Source organism: Haematobia irritans, chromosome 1 (genome assembly GCF_050003625.1).
Source record: "Haematobia irritans isolate KBUSLIRL chromosome 1, ASM5000362v1, whole genome shotgun sequence".
NCBI classification, from domain to species: Eukaryota; Metazoa; Arthropoda; class Insecta; order Diptera; family Muscidae; genus Haematobia; species Haematobia irritans.
Genome location: NC_134397.1, coordinates 77,003,596 through 77,020,792, shown reverse-complemented (window position 1 = coordinate 77,020,792; position 17,197 = coordinate 77,003,596). Strand labels below are relative to the sequence as shown.

Genomic DNA, 17,197 nt, shown 5'->3' with positions numbered 1-17,197 from the left:
GTTCAAAATTTTATTTCCATAGACAACTTTATCAAAATTTTATTTCTATAGAAAATTTTGTAAAAATTTTATTTCTATAAAAAATTTTGTCAAAATTTTATTTTTATAGAAAATTTTGTCAAACTGAGTTATATACGTATTTAATCGGCCTACAGGGTACAGGGTATAATAAGTTTGTGCATTTGTATGTAACGCCAAGAAGGAGTAATCATAGACCAACCTTTTAGTATACGGATCGGCTTAGAATTAAATTCTGAGTCGATTTAGCGATGTCCGTCTGTCTGTCTGTCTGTTGATGTATTTTTGTGTGCAAAGTACAGCTCGCAGTTTTAGTCCGATTGCCCTACAATTTGGTATAGGGTCCTGTTTCGGCTCAAAGACGATCCCTATTGATTTTGGAAAAAACGGTTCAGATTTAGATATAGCTGCCATATATATTTTTCACCGATCTGGTCATAATTGGCGTGTATATCAACCGATCTTCCTCAAATTCCGTACATCCGAATATTTTATGAGTCTCGAAAAACTTGCAAAATATCAGCCAAATCGGTTCAGATTTAGATATAGCTCCCGTATATAGCTTTCTCCCGATTTACACTCATTTCCCCACAGAGGCCAATTTTTTGCTCCGATTTAGCATTGTAACTATGCGCGTCAAATTTGGTTGAAATCGGTTCAGATTTGGATATATCTCCCATATATAGATTTCTCTCGATTTACACTCATATGACCACAGAGGCCAATTTTTAACTCCGATTTAGTTGAAATTTTGCACAGGGAGTAGAATTAGCATTGTAGCTATGCGTGCAAAATTTGGTTGACATCGGTTCAGATTTAGATATAGCTCCCATATATATGTTTTTCTGATTTCGACAAAAATAGTCAAAATACCAACATTTTCCTGGTTAAATCGCCACTGCTTAGTCGAAAAGTTGTAAAAATTACTCTAATTTTCCTAAACTTCTAATACATATATATCGAGCGATAAATCATAAATAAACTTTTGCGAAGTTTCCTTAAAATTGCTTCAGATTTAAATGTTTCCCATATTTTTTACTAAAATTGTGTCCCACCCTAGTGCATTAGCCAACTTAAATTTTGAGTCTATAGATTTTGTAAAAGTCTATCAAATTCTGTCCAAATCGAGTAATATTTAAATGTATGTATTTGGGACAAACCTTTATATATAGCACCCAACACATTTGACGGATGTGATATGGTATCGAAAATTTAGATCTACAAAGTGGTCCAGGGTATAATATAGTCGGCCCCGTCCGACTTTAGACTTTCCTTACTTGTTGTTGTTTAATATATACTCCGTATGGACTAACTTACAATTTAAAAGACGGTGTTACGAATTTTTAAGATACCTTTTCAGATTGGATTTAGCATTTTTCGACAAAATTTAAATAATTTGTACCATTTTATGAATTCTTAAACTTTTTTTAACCAATTTGAAACAAATGAAAAATTAAAATTACCCATTAAAAATATGAAAAAAGCATGCTATAAAAAAATTGAATGAAAATAACTTCCTGTGTAGTTAAACTAAACAACATCATTGGGAGTACATATTCTGGAAGTGCTTTTAAAGTTGTGCCTTTGGAAGAACTTCCAAATTTTTTTTGCTGGTTTGAAAATGCAAAATTTTCAGAAATTGTTGACATTTGAAAGTATTTTTCTATGAATTTTCGAGAATTCGAGTGTGATCAGACGATCACAATACATCATCAATATCTGTGTATGAAGGCCACATTCTCTAAATCTAAGTAAACGTGTTTTTTTTTCAGTGTATATTAAAAACAATGTAAGCAATAATAACAATAAAGTATCCAAAACCTAACGTGTGAATTTGTAACATTTACTCCCAACATCAAAAACAATAGAGGAGATCATTTTGTACCCGGCATTTATTTAAGTTGTTTATGGGAAAATCATAGTAAAAAAAAAACAATGATAATTAGTACTTACGACAATATAGGCAGGCACTATTTTGAAATACCACAGAGTTTGTGCTAATAGAAGTTCAAATTAATGTCAAACCGTAAATATCTAAACAACAACCTGTAAAAATCTAAACACAAAACTGCCAACTGCCTGTGTGTAAAGTCATTGATTCTTAATCACCAATAACCATCTGTCACTTTCGTTTTCAAAGTGAATTTTTCGAGGTGTTGGATTTTCTTCCAATTCTCTTTAATTTTGCAATGTTAATTTTACACCCTTTACCCATTGTAATCACCTTCAATTAGCTAATGATCGGAGTTATCGGCGAGATCTATTGTGATTGTTTAGTAGCTAACACACGTGGAACATGAGATTTGACATGCAACTACTGTCAAGTTCAATACTCGAGAGATAGAGAAAAGTAATCGACAATCATTAGAAAGTGAGGGGTTTGGGGAGGGGGGATTGATTATTTACATCACTCGCATGTGAGTAGAGAAATTAGCTACTGGGGGTGATTGACAGTTGAGGCTACCTATAGCATTGGCGCTGATCGTCCGTCGTACGACATCTCACAGTGGCAACGATCATTTAAATGCAAATTAACTTAGGACATTAAAATGCCGGCTGACTGATGACACAATCATTGATTAATGTCTATTGAATTGTTAATGTAACACTTTGCCCTAAAGGCGAGAAACACGTTTGAAATTTGTAATATTGATTCGTTTAACTAATCGTTTACATATCATTTTTAGATAATTGTTTGAATAAATATCGATATTATTTTGTGAATAAATAGCTCAGTAAAATCTATACATTTCCTTTGAGCAAACATGGGCTTGAACTTAATTATTAGGTTATAGAGGAAAACTTCTATTCTCGTGATTCCTAAATGGCGTTTAATAATATGTTCATAATTTGACATAAAATGTCAATTAGATGGGTACGCCTGAAAATATGCAATATCTCAATGAATTTTTTTTTTGTAATGTTTAAAGTAAACTCTTAACTTCGACGAGTGATTTTTGCTAAAATGGACAAAGAAATAATTTACTAGATTAGTTAAGATTCTATATGAAACAAAATATTTTGTAATTGTATATATAAAAAAGTAAGGAAAGTCTAAAGTCGATACCATATCACATCCGTCAAATGTGTTGGGGGCTATATATAAAGGTTTGTCCCAAATACATACATTTAAATATCACTCGATCCGGACAGAATTTGATAGACTTTTACAAAATCTATAGACTCAAAATATAAGTCGGCTAATGCACTAGGGTGGAACACAATGTTAGTAAAAACAAGTAAGAAAAGTCTAAAGTCGGGCGGGGCTGACTATATTATACCCTGCACCACTTTGTAGATCTAAATTGTCAATACCATATCACATCCGTCAAATGTCTTGGGGCTATATATAAAGGTTTGTCCCAAATACATACATTTAAATATCACTCGATCTGGACAGAATTTGATAGACTTCTACAAAATCTATAGACTCAAAATTTAAGTCGGCTGCACTAGGGTGGAACACAATGTTAGTAAAAAACATGTATATACGGCCGTAAGTTCGGCCAGGCCAAATCTTATGTACCCTCCACCATGGATTGCGTAGGAACTTCTACTAAAGGCTGTCATCCACAATCGAATTACTTGGGTTGCGATAACACTTGCCGATGGCAAGGTATCGTAAAACTTTTTAACACTGTCTTCTAAATTGTAAGTTAGCCCATACGGGGTATATATTAAACAAAAAAAGGCCGATTAAATACGTATATAATATAGTTTGACAAAATTTTCTATAGAAATGAAAACTTGACAAAATTTTCTATAGAAATAAAATTTTGACAAAATTTTCTATAGAAATCAAATGTTGACAAAATTTTCTATGGAAGTAAAATGTTGACAAAATTTTGTATAGAAATAAAATGTTGACAAAATTTTCTACAGAAATAATTTTTTTACAAAATTTTCTATAAAAATAAAATTTTGACAAAACTTTCTATGGAAATAAAATTTTGACAAACATTTCTGTAGAAATAAACGTTTGACAAAACTTTCTATAGAAATGAAATTTTGACACAACTTTCTATAGTAATAAAATTTGACAAAATTTTCTATGGAAATAAAGTTTTGGTAGATTATTTTTGGCGATATGGACCAATTTTTGTGTAATAAGTCATCGGCTATATATAACTAAAGACCGATATTGACCAATTTTTACATGGCTGTTAGAGGCCATATATTGACAAAATGTACCAAATTTCAACCGCATCGAATGACTTTTGCTATATATAATTATGGACCGATATGGACCAATTTTTGCATGGTTGTTAGATACCATATACTAACACCATGTACCAAATTTCAACTGGATCGGATGAATTTCGCTCCTCCAAGAGGCTCCTGAGGTCAAATCTGGGGATCGGTTTATATGGGAGCTATATATAATTATGAACCGATATGGACCAATTTTTGCATGGTTGTTAGAGACTATATACTAACACCACGTACTAAATTTCAATTGGATCGGATGAATTTTTCCCCTCCAAGAGGCTCCGGAGGTCAAATCTGGGGATCGGTTTATATGGGGGCTATATATAATTATGGACCGACATGGACCAATTTTTGCATGGGTGTTAGAGACCGTATACTAAGACCACGTACTAAATTTCAACCGGATCGGATGAATTTTGCTCCTCCAAGAGGCTCCTGAGGTCAAATCTGGGGATCGGTTTATATGGGGGCTATATATAATTATGGACCGACATGGACCAATTTTTGCATGGGTGTTAGAGACCGTATACTAACATCAGGTACCAAATTTCAACCGGATCGGATGAATTTTGCTGCTCCGGGAGGCTCCCCAAGCCAAATTTGGGGATCGGTTTATATGGGGGCTATATGTAAACGTGGTCCGATATGGCCGATGGCTAGAATGCCCACCTTACATACACAAGGTCGTGGGTTCGATTCCTGCTAGGACCGAACACCAAAAAGTTTTTCAGCGGTGGATTATCCCACCTCAGTAATGCTGGTGACATTTCTGAGGGTTTCAAAGCTTCTCTAAGTGGTTTCACTGGAATGTGGAACGCCGTTCGGAATCGTTCGGGCTCCCTTGTCATTGAGCTTAACCTGGAATCGGGCAGCACTCAGTGATAAGAGAGAAGTTCACCACTGTGGTATCACAATGGACTGAATAGTCTAAGTGAGCCTGATAGATCGGTTTGCCACATAACCTAACCTAACCTAACCATATATATGGGAGCTATATCTAAATCTGAACCGATTTCAACCAAATTTGGCACGCATAACTACAATGCTAATTCTATTCCCTGTACAAAATTTCAACTAAATCGGAGTGAAAGATTGGCCACTGTTGTCATATGAGTGTAAATCGGGCGAACGGTATATATGGGAGCTATATCTAAATCTGAACTGATTTCAATAAAATTTGGCACACTTGACTACACTACTAATTGTACTCCTAGTGCAAAATTTCAACCAAATTGGGGTAAAACTCTGGCTTCTGGGACCATATTAGTCCATATCGGGCGAATGATATATATGGGAGCTATATCTAAATCTGAACCGATTTCAATCAAATTTGGCGCACTTGACTATAGTACTAATTGTTCTTCTTGTGCAAAATTTCAACCAAATTCGGCCAAAAATCTGGCTTCTGGGGCCATATAACTCCATATCGGGCGAAAGATATATATGGGAGCTATTTCTAAATCTGAACCGATTTCAATCAAATTTTGCACACTTGACTATACGACTAAGTGTTATGTTTGTACAATTTCAAGCAAATCGGTATAAAACTCTGGCTGCTGGGTCCATATTAGTGCATATCGGGCGAATGATATATATGGAAGCTATATCTAAATCTGAACCGATTTCTTCCAAAATCAATAGGGTTCTATTCTGACCCATATTAGGAACATGTGCCAAATTTGAAGGCGATCGGACTTAAATTGCGACCTAGACTTTGATCACAAAAATGTGTTCACAGACAGACGGACGGACAGACGGTCATGGTTATATCGACTCAGGGACCCACCCTGAGCATTATTACCAAAGACACCATGTGCCTATCTCTTCTCCTTCTGGGTGTTAGAAACATATGCACTAACTTATAATACCCTGTTCCATAGTGTGGCGCAGGGTATAAAAATTCTTTATTAGAAAATTGTGCCCCCTGCTGTGGCATTTTTTGAAAATTCTCGCCGGGAACTGTTGGACGTACAATGTTATATAAAAAAGCCTTAAACACAACTTCAATATTTTCAAGCCATTTTATTCAGAATATTCATAATTTTATTAAATTATTATTATTTTTTTTTTAAATTTTTCTTTTTTTCTTATTTTATTTTATTTTTAGCAAAAAATTCACAACATTTTGAGTTTGTTTTTAATTTCAACGTTTTGTTTTTTTAATATCGAAGCATTTTTACGCTTCTTTTTATCCCCAAAAACGGATTACATAAATAATTTTATCCTGAAAGTGTAAAACAATACAAAAATTGCCTCCATACACAAAATGAGTGCCATCGATGGGGGAAAATATCGCCTGAAAAAAGATTGGGCCAGTGTCTCGATACCATCATTGGTTGATATCGATGAACATGCGGACGATGAAACCGAGAGTGGAATTAATGTCACTGAACCATCATTGCCACCACAAAAACCGCCCAGACGTAGTTCGCTGGCATTGGGTTTATTCTCCAGTAAATCGGACAAAAGTCAAAAGAGGAGAAGTTCCATAGCGGTTTCATTCTTTAGACGTGATAGTAATAAGGTAAGAAATGGAAAACAGAAAGTCCTTTCAAAAAATTTGAATATGTAATTAGAGGAAATTTTATTTTTTTTTATTTATTTTTATTTTATTTTTTGTTTTGTTTCTTTCATTTTTTTATTATTGTTAGCACTCATCGAAAGACTCCTATGAATCAGCTGTTAAACATGAGAAAAGTGATGGTTCCGTTACACCCATATCACCTGACATTGTTTACAGTTCCGAAGAAAATATTCGCGCCTCCTCGCCCAATGACCCTGGCAAAGTGACCTATTTCGACGATGGTACAAATGTACGCACCGCTGTCAAGGGTATTGGCATTGCCAGTAGTAGTCCCTATGACACGCCCATTGATAAGGAGCGTAATCGTCGACGACGTAGTTCTTTGCAAACGAAATTAGACAGACGTCGTCGCAAGAATTTCGAAGTGAGTTTTTCCACACTCGAACAAAGTTCGCAGGCAACAAATGGTTCACAAAGTGATTTGGTCAATGATAGTACGACTGGCATCGGCTCGTCCACAGGTGATATTACCTATGATGACATAGATCCCAATCATTCGGCCTATTTTCCAAGGCAAAAACGCCACTCTTGGTGGAATATATTTGTACCGGATAATATTAAGAACAGGTGAATATTTGCTGTTTTTTTCTGTTATTCTTTATTTTAATATGAGATGATTTGTTTTACTAACATTTTAATGAAATTTTGTGAAATAATGTCTTAATAATGTGTAAAAAAATTCTAATAAATAATGGCAATGTTAATTACCAAGCATTATGCTATTTGGAAACTAAAATGCAAATAAAAAATAACCCGAATGTTTTTTAAAGGCTACTTGAAAAATATTTGTAAATGTGAATGTATATATAAATATTGATGTTAAGTATTAACTGTAAAACTAGGCACACAGAAAAAATATCACCAAAATATTTCCTTTTAAAAAGTGGATTGAAGTTGAAAATAATAATTGATACATTTAACATTTTAATCAAAATAGAAACATTAGGTTAATTAAGTCAATTATTAAACATAATTCAAAATTTAAAAGAAAAATATTTGATTTAACGTAAATCAATTTTAATCAAACTCGGAAGACTAAGTCACTTAAAAAAGTGATGATAATTTATTTCAAACAATCAATTTTTTAATCAAACTAAAAACACAAAGTCACTTAAGAAACTGATTGAAAGTATTCACTTAATTACAATTTTAATTGAATCAATTGAAAAATGACATTTGCTAAAGAAAATAATACATTTTTTAATCAAGTATTTTTTTATGCCCAATTAAAACTGTGATTGATTTTATAATTTTTGTGATTGAAGACATTTCAAGTAAAAAATTTATTAGATCAATTAATTTCGTAATTGAATCAGTAACAAATTTAAAAACCCGGGTTTTAAATTGATATTTTCGTCTTTACTTTTCTTTAACTAATTAATTTTAAAGCAGATAACTCTACACAACTGAACTTGCGACCTTTTTCATTTAGTTTTTGTGTAGATTAAAAAGGAATATATTTATTTCCATTTATATTATTAATTATTATCGAACATAGTACCAGACTATAAAGGTCAGGTTATAATTACAAAAAAATCATCCCGTCTTTTTGTTAAAGGTGAGTACTATGTTCGGCTTTTTCACTAAAACACTAAATTAAATGTATGAATATATTTATGAAGACGATTATATTTTGATCAAGCCTTTGCCAAATAATGGATGGAAAAGATCCAAGGAATTGTTTGCAAATAATTTTATATTTCTAAATTAATTAATTAAAACAAGTATATACGGCCGTAAGTTCGGCCAGGCCGAATCTTATGTACCCTCCACCATTGATTGCGTAGAAACTTCTTCTAAACACTGCCATCCACAATCGAATTACTCCTAACACTGTCTTCTAAATTGTATGTAAGTCCATACGTGGTATATATTAAATCAAAATAGTTCGATCAAATACGTATATAATTCAGTTTGACAAAATTTTCTATAGAAATAAAATTTTGACAACATTTTCTATAGAAATAAAATTTTGACAAAATTTTCTATAGAAATAAAATTTTGACAAAATTTTCTATAGAAATAAAATTTTGACAACATTTTCTATAGAAATAAAATTTTGACAAAATTTTCTATAGAAATAAAATTTTGACAAAATTTTCTACAGAAATAAAATTTTAACAAAATTTTCTATAGAAATAAAATCTTAACAAAATGTTCTGTAGAAATAAAATTTTGACAAAATCTTCTATAGAAATAAAATTTTGACAAAATCTTCTATAGAAATAAAATTTTGACAAAATTTTCTATAGAAATAAAATTTTGACAAAATTTTCTACAGAAATAAAATTTTGACAAAATTTTCTATAGAAATAAAATTTTGACAAAATTTTCTATAGAAATAAAATTTTGACAAAATTTTCTATGGAAATAAAATTTTGAAAAAATTTTCTATAGAAATAACATTTTGACAAAATTTTCTACAGAAATAAAATTTTGACAAAATTTTCTATAGAAATAAAATTTTGACAAAATTTTCTATAGAAATAAAATTTTGACAAAATTGTCTATATAGAAATAAAATTTTGACAAAATTTTCTATAGAAATAAAATTTTGACAAAATTTTCTATAGAAATAAAATTTTTACAAAATTTTCTATAGAAATAAAATTTTAACAAAATTTTCTATAGAAATAAAATTTTGACAAAATTTTCTATAGAAATAAAATTTTGACAAAATTTTCTATAGAAATAAAATTTTGACAAAATTTTCTATAGAAATAAAATTTTGACAAAATTTTCTATAGAAATAAAATTTTGGTAGATTATTTTTGGCTCGAGTGGCAACCATGATTATGAACCGATATGGACCAATTTTTATGTGATTGGAGATCGGCTATATATAACTATAGACCGATATGGACCAATTTTTGCATGGATGTTAGAGACCATATACTAACACCACGTTCCACATATGACCTGGATCGGATGAATTTTGCTCCTCTAAGAGACTCCGGAGGTCAAATCTGGAGAACGTTTTATATGGGGACTATATATAATTATGGACCGATAAGGACCAATTCTGGCACGATTGTTATAGATCATATACTAACACCATGTTCCAAATTACAACCGGATTGGATGAAATTTGCTTCTCTTAGAGGCTCCGCAAGCCAAATCTGGGGATCGGTTTATATGGGGGCTATATTTAATTATGGACCGATGTGGACCAATTTTTGCACGGTTGTTTGAGACCATATACTTACACCTTGTACCAAATTTCAGCCGAATCGGATGAAATTTGCTTCTCTTAGAGGCTCCGCAAGCCGAATCTGGGGATCGGTTTATATGGGGGCTATATATAATAATAGACCCATGTGGACCAATTTTTGCATGGTTGTTAGAGACTATACACTAACACCATGTACCAAATTTCAGCTGGATCGGATGAAATTTGCTTCTCTTAGAGGATCCTCAAGCCAAATTAGGGGGCCGGTTATATGGGGGCTATAGGTAAAGGTGGGCCGATATGGCCCATTTGCAATACCATCCGACCTACATCAATAAAAACTACTTAAGCCAAGTTTGAAGTCGATAGCTTGTTTCATTCGGAAGTTAGCGTGATTTCAACAGACGGACGGACGGACATGCTCAGATCGATTCAGAATTTCACCACGACCCAAAATATATATACTTTATGGGGTCTTATAGCAATATTTCGATGTGTTACAAACGGAATGACAAAGTTAATATACCCCCATCCTATGGTGGGGGTGTAAAAAGTAACCGTGAAAACAAGCTGGTTTTCAGCTTGAAAAGTGAACATAGTACTCAGCTTAAGCCGTAAATTTGACTTTTGACACGTTTGCGGATTAAAAATAGTTTTCATTACAAATATTATATAATTATATACTTTTTAACATACACTACCAACATTTTTGTTCATAGTAGCCTACCACTTTTTGTACGGAATGTTTTTTTTTTTGTCATATTATTTTATTATTAATATCGATTGCTACTTTTAAGGCCAATAATCAATACTGAGAATACTGATAATGTGTTTGTGTTCACTTTATTTATTGATGCATCGTGGTTTCTGCAATCTTTTTTAACCAAGCTATCATTAATATTTTCAAATATGTATATAAACAAAATTTTAGTCATCCAGAACGAATTCATTTTTTTAACACCAATGTTGAACTGTTGACTCATTTGCTAACACTTGAAAGGTGCATTCCTAAAACATGAGAGGTTGGCCAAATGCAATCCAACATTCTTTGTTTTAAAGTGGTAACAACTTGAAGAGTTACAAACCCACATTAACTCACATTAATTTGTCTTAAGTTTAGTGTAGAAAAAAAGAAATTCATTTTTTATTTGTGGGGGTTTCCACAAACAACCTGGTTTTGATCTGAGTTTATGCGCGAATAAAAAATTACGCCACATGAATTAATTTCTGCTTCAAAAGAACCTCCATTTTATCGGAGAAAAACTGCAGTGAATTCTGGGTCTTCTTGTTTTTGGTATGTAAATGTGCAAATTGTGGTTAAGCAGACTAAAATATTTATTTTGATAAGGTGTGGTATCCTTCCTAAACCAAAGAATACCGGCAGATATGTACACAAAAGAACTCTGTCCTCGATATCGGTTCACCCAACAAATTTCATGAAAATAATTATTTTTAAAAAACATTTAGAGATTTTTTCATAGTTGATTAAAAAAAAAACTCAATTCAAATAGCTTGCCTTTCTTCAAACAAATTATTTCGGTAAATTATTGCAATTTTTCGATATGTCGTAAGGATTTTTATCCGTAAAATTTCATCTCCATTGAATTAAATGCGTATTAATAAAAACATCTATAAAATCATGTGCTTTTTTCGATGGACTATTTTGCATATAACCACCATATCATCAGTCATCACAACTGAAGGCTATTAATTGATTCAAATAGAATTTCTTCAATGAATAATTGTGGCTTTTTCTTTTGAATATCTGGTGTAGAGAGTAAACTATGTAGCTATGCAATTGAAATTAAAAAAACACGTTTTTTCAGCACGCGATATGGTTGTTGAGCCAATGTATCGTAAATAAACCATAATAATCGATGACAATAAATACTTCTGGAGCCGAATATCGAAAAAAATAATAAAATTAATAAAATAACAAATAAATTAGGAATGTATACATGAATGAATTGAAGTCTTTATACATTTAATTAATGGGCGGAGATGTTAAACAAATCAAAATAATAATGATTATGATAGATGATTTTTCTCCTAAAGATTAATCTTTTCCAAATCTATCAAATACGATGATATCTATGATATACATTAAAATTCGCAAGGGATGCGGAAAAACCAATCATTGATAATTCATTACGTAAATGTGCCTCTTTCATGGAAAATTTCTTCGAAAAATTATAAATTGGTGTGAATGATGACATAGGTTAGGTTAGGTTATGTGGCAGCCCGATGTATCAGGCTCACTTAGACTATTCAGTCCATTGTGATACCACAGTGGTGAACTTCTCTCTTATCACTGAGTGCTGCCCGATTCCATGTTAAGCTCAATGACAAGGGACCTTCTTTTTATAGCCGAGTCCGAACGGCGTTCCACATTCCAGTGAAACCACTTAGAGAAGCTTTGAAACCCTCAGAAATGTCACCAGCATTACTGCGGTGGGATAATCCACCGCTGAAAAACTTTTTAGTATTCGGTCGTAGCAGCAATCGAACCCACGACATTGTGTATGCAAGGCGGGCATGCTAACCATTGCACCGCGGTGGCTCCCGAATGATGACATAAATCCCTAAGAATTTTTTTAACATTACACGAAGAAGAAAGCATGCCCTGTTCCAAAGATTTTGCCTTTACTTTAAATATTTTGGTATTGATTCCGACCAAAGAAGCGGAGAATACAAGTAGGGATACTTTTAAGACACAATTCTCTTTTAAATTTGGGTTTTGTGTACTTGCTTCTGGGAAGCAAATTTTAATTCTTCGTTTTTTTCAGCTTTTTTTCTTCATATGCTTTCAAAGACCTTTAAAAACTATTTAACGACAACTTTATTTTCCAAATTAAGACTCGACTTCCAGTAGAAATTATGCTATGTTTCAAGTAAAAACGTCTTTAAAACAAAGTGTTGGAAAACATATCCTCTATTTGAACGATTTTTTGCTTTGACTACAAAAAGACAACAAATTTAAAGACAATTTCATTAAATTTAAAGAATTTTTCTGAATTATTAAAGTCAAGTTGACCTTAGCCCAAACAATTTTTCTTTCATGTTATGATACCCATTTTTAAGTGAAATCACTTAATTATAAGGGCAATACGACTTCATTGAATAGTTTATTGACTTTTGGATAATGCGCTTTACAGACTATCAGTTATTCCGGATGGAATGTCGGTGTTTGTAAAGCATCTTACAGTGTGTCGGATCGATACGACTTGTCGGCGATGACTAAATAATCGGTAAATTATTATCGATCCCATAAACATACAGCATTATCGATTATGCCTTTGGACTTAACTTATAATGTGCACAATATATGCGATATGTTCGACAAGAGCAATGTCGTCTGGTATAACTGATAGTCTGCAAAGCGCATAAGGAAAAAACTTTATATTAGAGAAATGCGTCTTCTATGCTTTCTTGTTTTAAAGATTTTGACATCATGACAATATTTTTTTCAGTGTAATTATTTTCATTTGTTAAAGAAAATTTCGTAAAATTGGAGTTTTAATATCAAAATATGTACATTTTATGAATTTCTATCTATTTTGTGCACACGTAGAAAATTTTACATTCTAAAATCGTGAACGGACGGTGACAAAATAAAACGGAAAGGCTAACGAAAAATCGACACGGAATGTTCACGGTTTCGTACAAGGGCATTCATTCGTTCATTATTCTTTGGCCATGAAAATTCTTAAAATATTCGTTAGACGTTGCTATGGCAACTTTGTCGGTGGTGCAATGTGCTAAGGAGGCTGTTAATGAGTGTGATGCAGACAACCCTCGAACCTGGGTTGTCTGCATCATACTCATTAACAGCCTCCTTACGGTAGCGAAGTTTTTTTGTTATAAATTCCTAACCATTATGTTTCCAGATCATGGACTCTTATTGTTGTTTTGGAAACGCATGGTGTCATTTTATCTTTGTCAGATTGAAGCCGTCTGTTGTAGGTTAGGTTATGTTAAAGTGGCAGCCCGATTTATTGTAAGGCTCACTTAGACTATTCTGTTCTTTTCGATTATTTTCTTCTGTTGAACCAACCAGATTGTTCCAAAAACATTGGCAGACTGCTTAAGTTAACGGTTTCTAGGTCCGCCACTAATCTAAAGCTATATGCCCCTAGAATTCGCTTACGCCTTACTCAAAATGCAGGACACTTACACAAGAGGTGTTTAATTGATTCCTTTTCCTCCGCATCATGACAGCTCACACAGTAATCATTAAACTTCACGCAAATAGTTTTTGAAAAATCGCCTATCAGACAGCGACCCGTTAGGTTAGCTTAGCCCAGCAAAAAAAAAAAAGAGCTTCCAAAAAAGTAGTTTGGATCCCCAATCTGTGATCCGGTAGTAGTGCAAACTTGGATCATCTCCAATGAATTTTACATGGGCTTGTCATAGGACGGAAGTACTCCCTTTGTGGACCCTTTGCATTGCTTTAGAAGTTGTGCCGTGGAAGTTAATTTGAATGAAGAAATTTAAAAAGCGAAACAAATTTTTTTCAACCAATTTCAATTTTTTTTATCCATATGTTTTATTACATTATTATTTTCCTATTATCTAATTTTTACAATTTGAAAAACTTTTTCGCTCCGACCAGGGATTGAACCTGGGTTTACTGGCACCATAACAGAACGCCTTAGCATACTCAGCCACAAACGCCATTGAACATAAAGCGTCAATAGGTCAATTCAAATGTTTGTGATATGATCGTAATACGACACCAAGGAATTTGGAGCCATCAGTGTAGATATCGATATAACGTTAATTCCCCGGGATCTGTGTGCACCACGTCTCACTTATGGGAATTAGAGTTTCAAACTTTTTGTCGAAAAGTGGTTCCGCCACAGTGGAATCCAACACGTTTGGCACACCTGGTATTATTTTGAGGACGTCTGTGCAAAGTTTGTGTGTTGATTCATTTTCATGAACGTATCGTTTTGAAATGAGCACGCCGTTCATGATTTTTTCTATGAGTGTGGGAGATATGAATTATATAGAATTTAGTAAATCTTTATGATTAATTTGTGTATAATTCTTTCTCCTTAAATTTAGTTAATTTAACTGACATACAAAAAAATTATTGAAAAAAACCTTTTTCATATTGAGGAAATTTGTAACTAAAAAATAATAATTTCCATGAACCAGAATACAATAATATTTTTTTTGTGTGCAATAACTGTTTCCATCCCTATTTTAAACGAAAATTATAAAAAGTTCGATAACAGCTAATTTGAAAAAAAAAAATATATATATATATATATATACTTCCTTATCTGGTAAATTGTATTAGCCCAAATATGAAAATACGCGATAGAATTTCTTGATATACTTCACTCACCTCACTCAATTCAGTTATTGATGATAATGAAACCGACCAATAAACCTAATTAATCAAATACTAATAAAAATTAATACACAAAAGTTATAGATTAAATAAGAGAGGGTAGGAGAAATCCGTGAAGTTAAGAAAGGCCAAGAAAAATTACTCCTATAAATAAAATAAAAAAATAAAATATTGACTTCTTGTCCATCAGCAAAGATAGAGATTCATAATCGTTGTATTTCTTAAGACTTCATATTTTCATAAGATTTATATGCGTAATTCGTAAAAACGTAAGTAATGTGGAGGAGAAGGTGAATACAATTCCATAACATACAGGTACACTTGGCCTCTTTCTTGACTAGCGACAAAAAGCTTTAGCCATATTCGAAACGACAAATAATATTTATGGGTTCGCTAATTCATACCGACCATGAAGTATAAACCATAAAATTTTAAATTTATTATTTATATCACCATTGAAATAAAAATATAGCAGTTCTTGTAGGAAATCAGCAAGACATTCAATCATTTCTTTGAGTGGCCAGACGTGCATGGTTACGCTCGATTGGATGTTGGATTCTTTGTGAAAAATATATCTCAGTAAAGAGATTTATTTTTAAATTTCATATACAGTGGAGTGCAGAAATGAATACACAATTAATTTTTTTTTTTAAATTCTAAACGAATAAAAAAGCAGTCGGATTGAGAATTTATGGTCAATCGTGGAAAGACGGCTGGGATTGTACAAATCAGCTCCATCAAAATTAGAAGACGTGTGGGAACGAGTACAGCTTGAATGGTAGAATATACCAGATGAAATTATACAGGAATTGGTTGAAAGTATGCCAAAACGTATAAATATGGTTCTTTGTTGTTTTATTTAGAATTGAAGTAGGAATAAAGGAAAACTAAAATTATTTTGAGTTTCTTTATTGCTGCTTTTTTATTCGTTTAGAATTGAAAAAAATTAATTAAGTACTCATTTCTGCACGTCACTGTACTTTTATACGCATTGGTGAATTCAAATTTGCATTTGTAAAGGAAATATAAAAGGCCTGCACTGAAAGAAGAGCTTTCTTCTCTGAGGATCGAAATTTTCTTTTCACTCTTGTTTTATTCGATACATGGGTGTAAGGGTGTAAATATTATATATTAGGGTGTAAAAATTATATATTAACTTTGTCATTCCGTTTGTAACACATAGAAATATTGCTCTAAGATCCCATAAAGTATATATATATTCTGGGTCGTGGTGAAATTCTGAGTCGATTTAAGCATGTCCGTCCGTCCGTCTGTTGAAATCACGCTAACTTCCGAATGAAACAAGCTATCGACTTCAAACTTGGCATAAGTAGTTGTTGTTGATGTAAGTCGGATGGTATTGCCAATGGGCCATATCGGTCCACTTTTACGTATAGCCCCCATATAAACGGACCCCCTGATTTGGCTTGCGGAGCCTCTAATAATAGCATATTTCATCCGATCTGGCTGATCGGATGAAATATGCATATACTTACTTACATGGTGTAAGTATATGGTCTCTAGCAACCATGCAAAAATTGGTCCATATCGGTCCATAATTATATATAACCCACATATAAACCGTTCACCAGATTTGGTTTGCGGATCCTCTAAGAGAAGCAAATTTCATCCGATCCGGCTGAAATTTGGTACACGATATTAGTATATCGTCTCTAACAACCATGCAAAAATAGGTCCATATCGGTCCATAATTATATATAGCCCCATATAAACCGATCCCCAGATTTGACCTCCGGAACCTCTTGCTCGTGCAAATTCATCCGATCTGGCTGAAATTTGGTACATGGTGTTGGTATATGTTCTTTAACAACCATGCAAAAATTGGTCCATATCGGTC

At 32.8% G+C, this 17,197-nt stretch overlaps 1 protein-coding gene across 13 annotated transcripts in view; it reads left to right on the top strand.

Moving 5' to 3' along the window:
- Window positions 1-17,197, top strand: part of mtd (TLD domain-containing protein mustard) — a 467,609-nt gene that overhangs the window by 251,877 nt on the left and 198,535 nt on the right. For 10 of the 13 annotated variants that reach the window (XM_075290858.1, XM_075290860.1, XM_075290859.1 and 7 more), the window contains exons 3-4: window positions 6,335-6,751; window positions 6,879-7,378. The exons of the other annotated variants lie outside the window; for them this stretch is intronic. In XM_075290858.1, coding sequence (XP_075146973.1) covers window positions 6,494-6,751; window positions 6,879-7,378 — 758 coding nt within the window. In that variant the 5' untranslated portion in view covers window positions 6,335-6,493. The remainder of the gene's footprint in view (window positions 1-6,334; window positions 6,752-6,878; window positions 7,379-17,197) is intronic. 13 annotated transcript variants of the gene reach the window in all.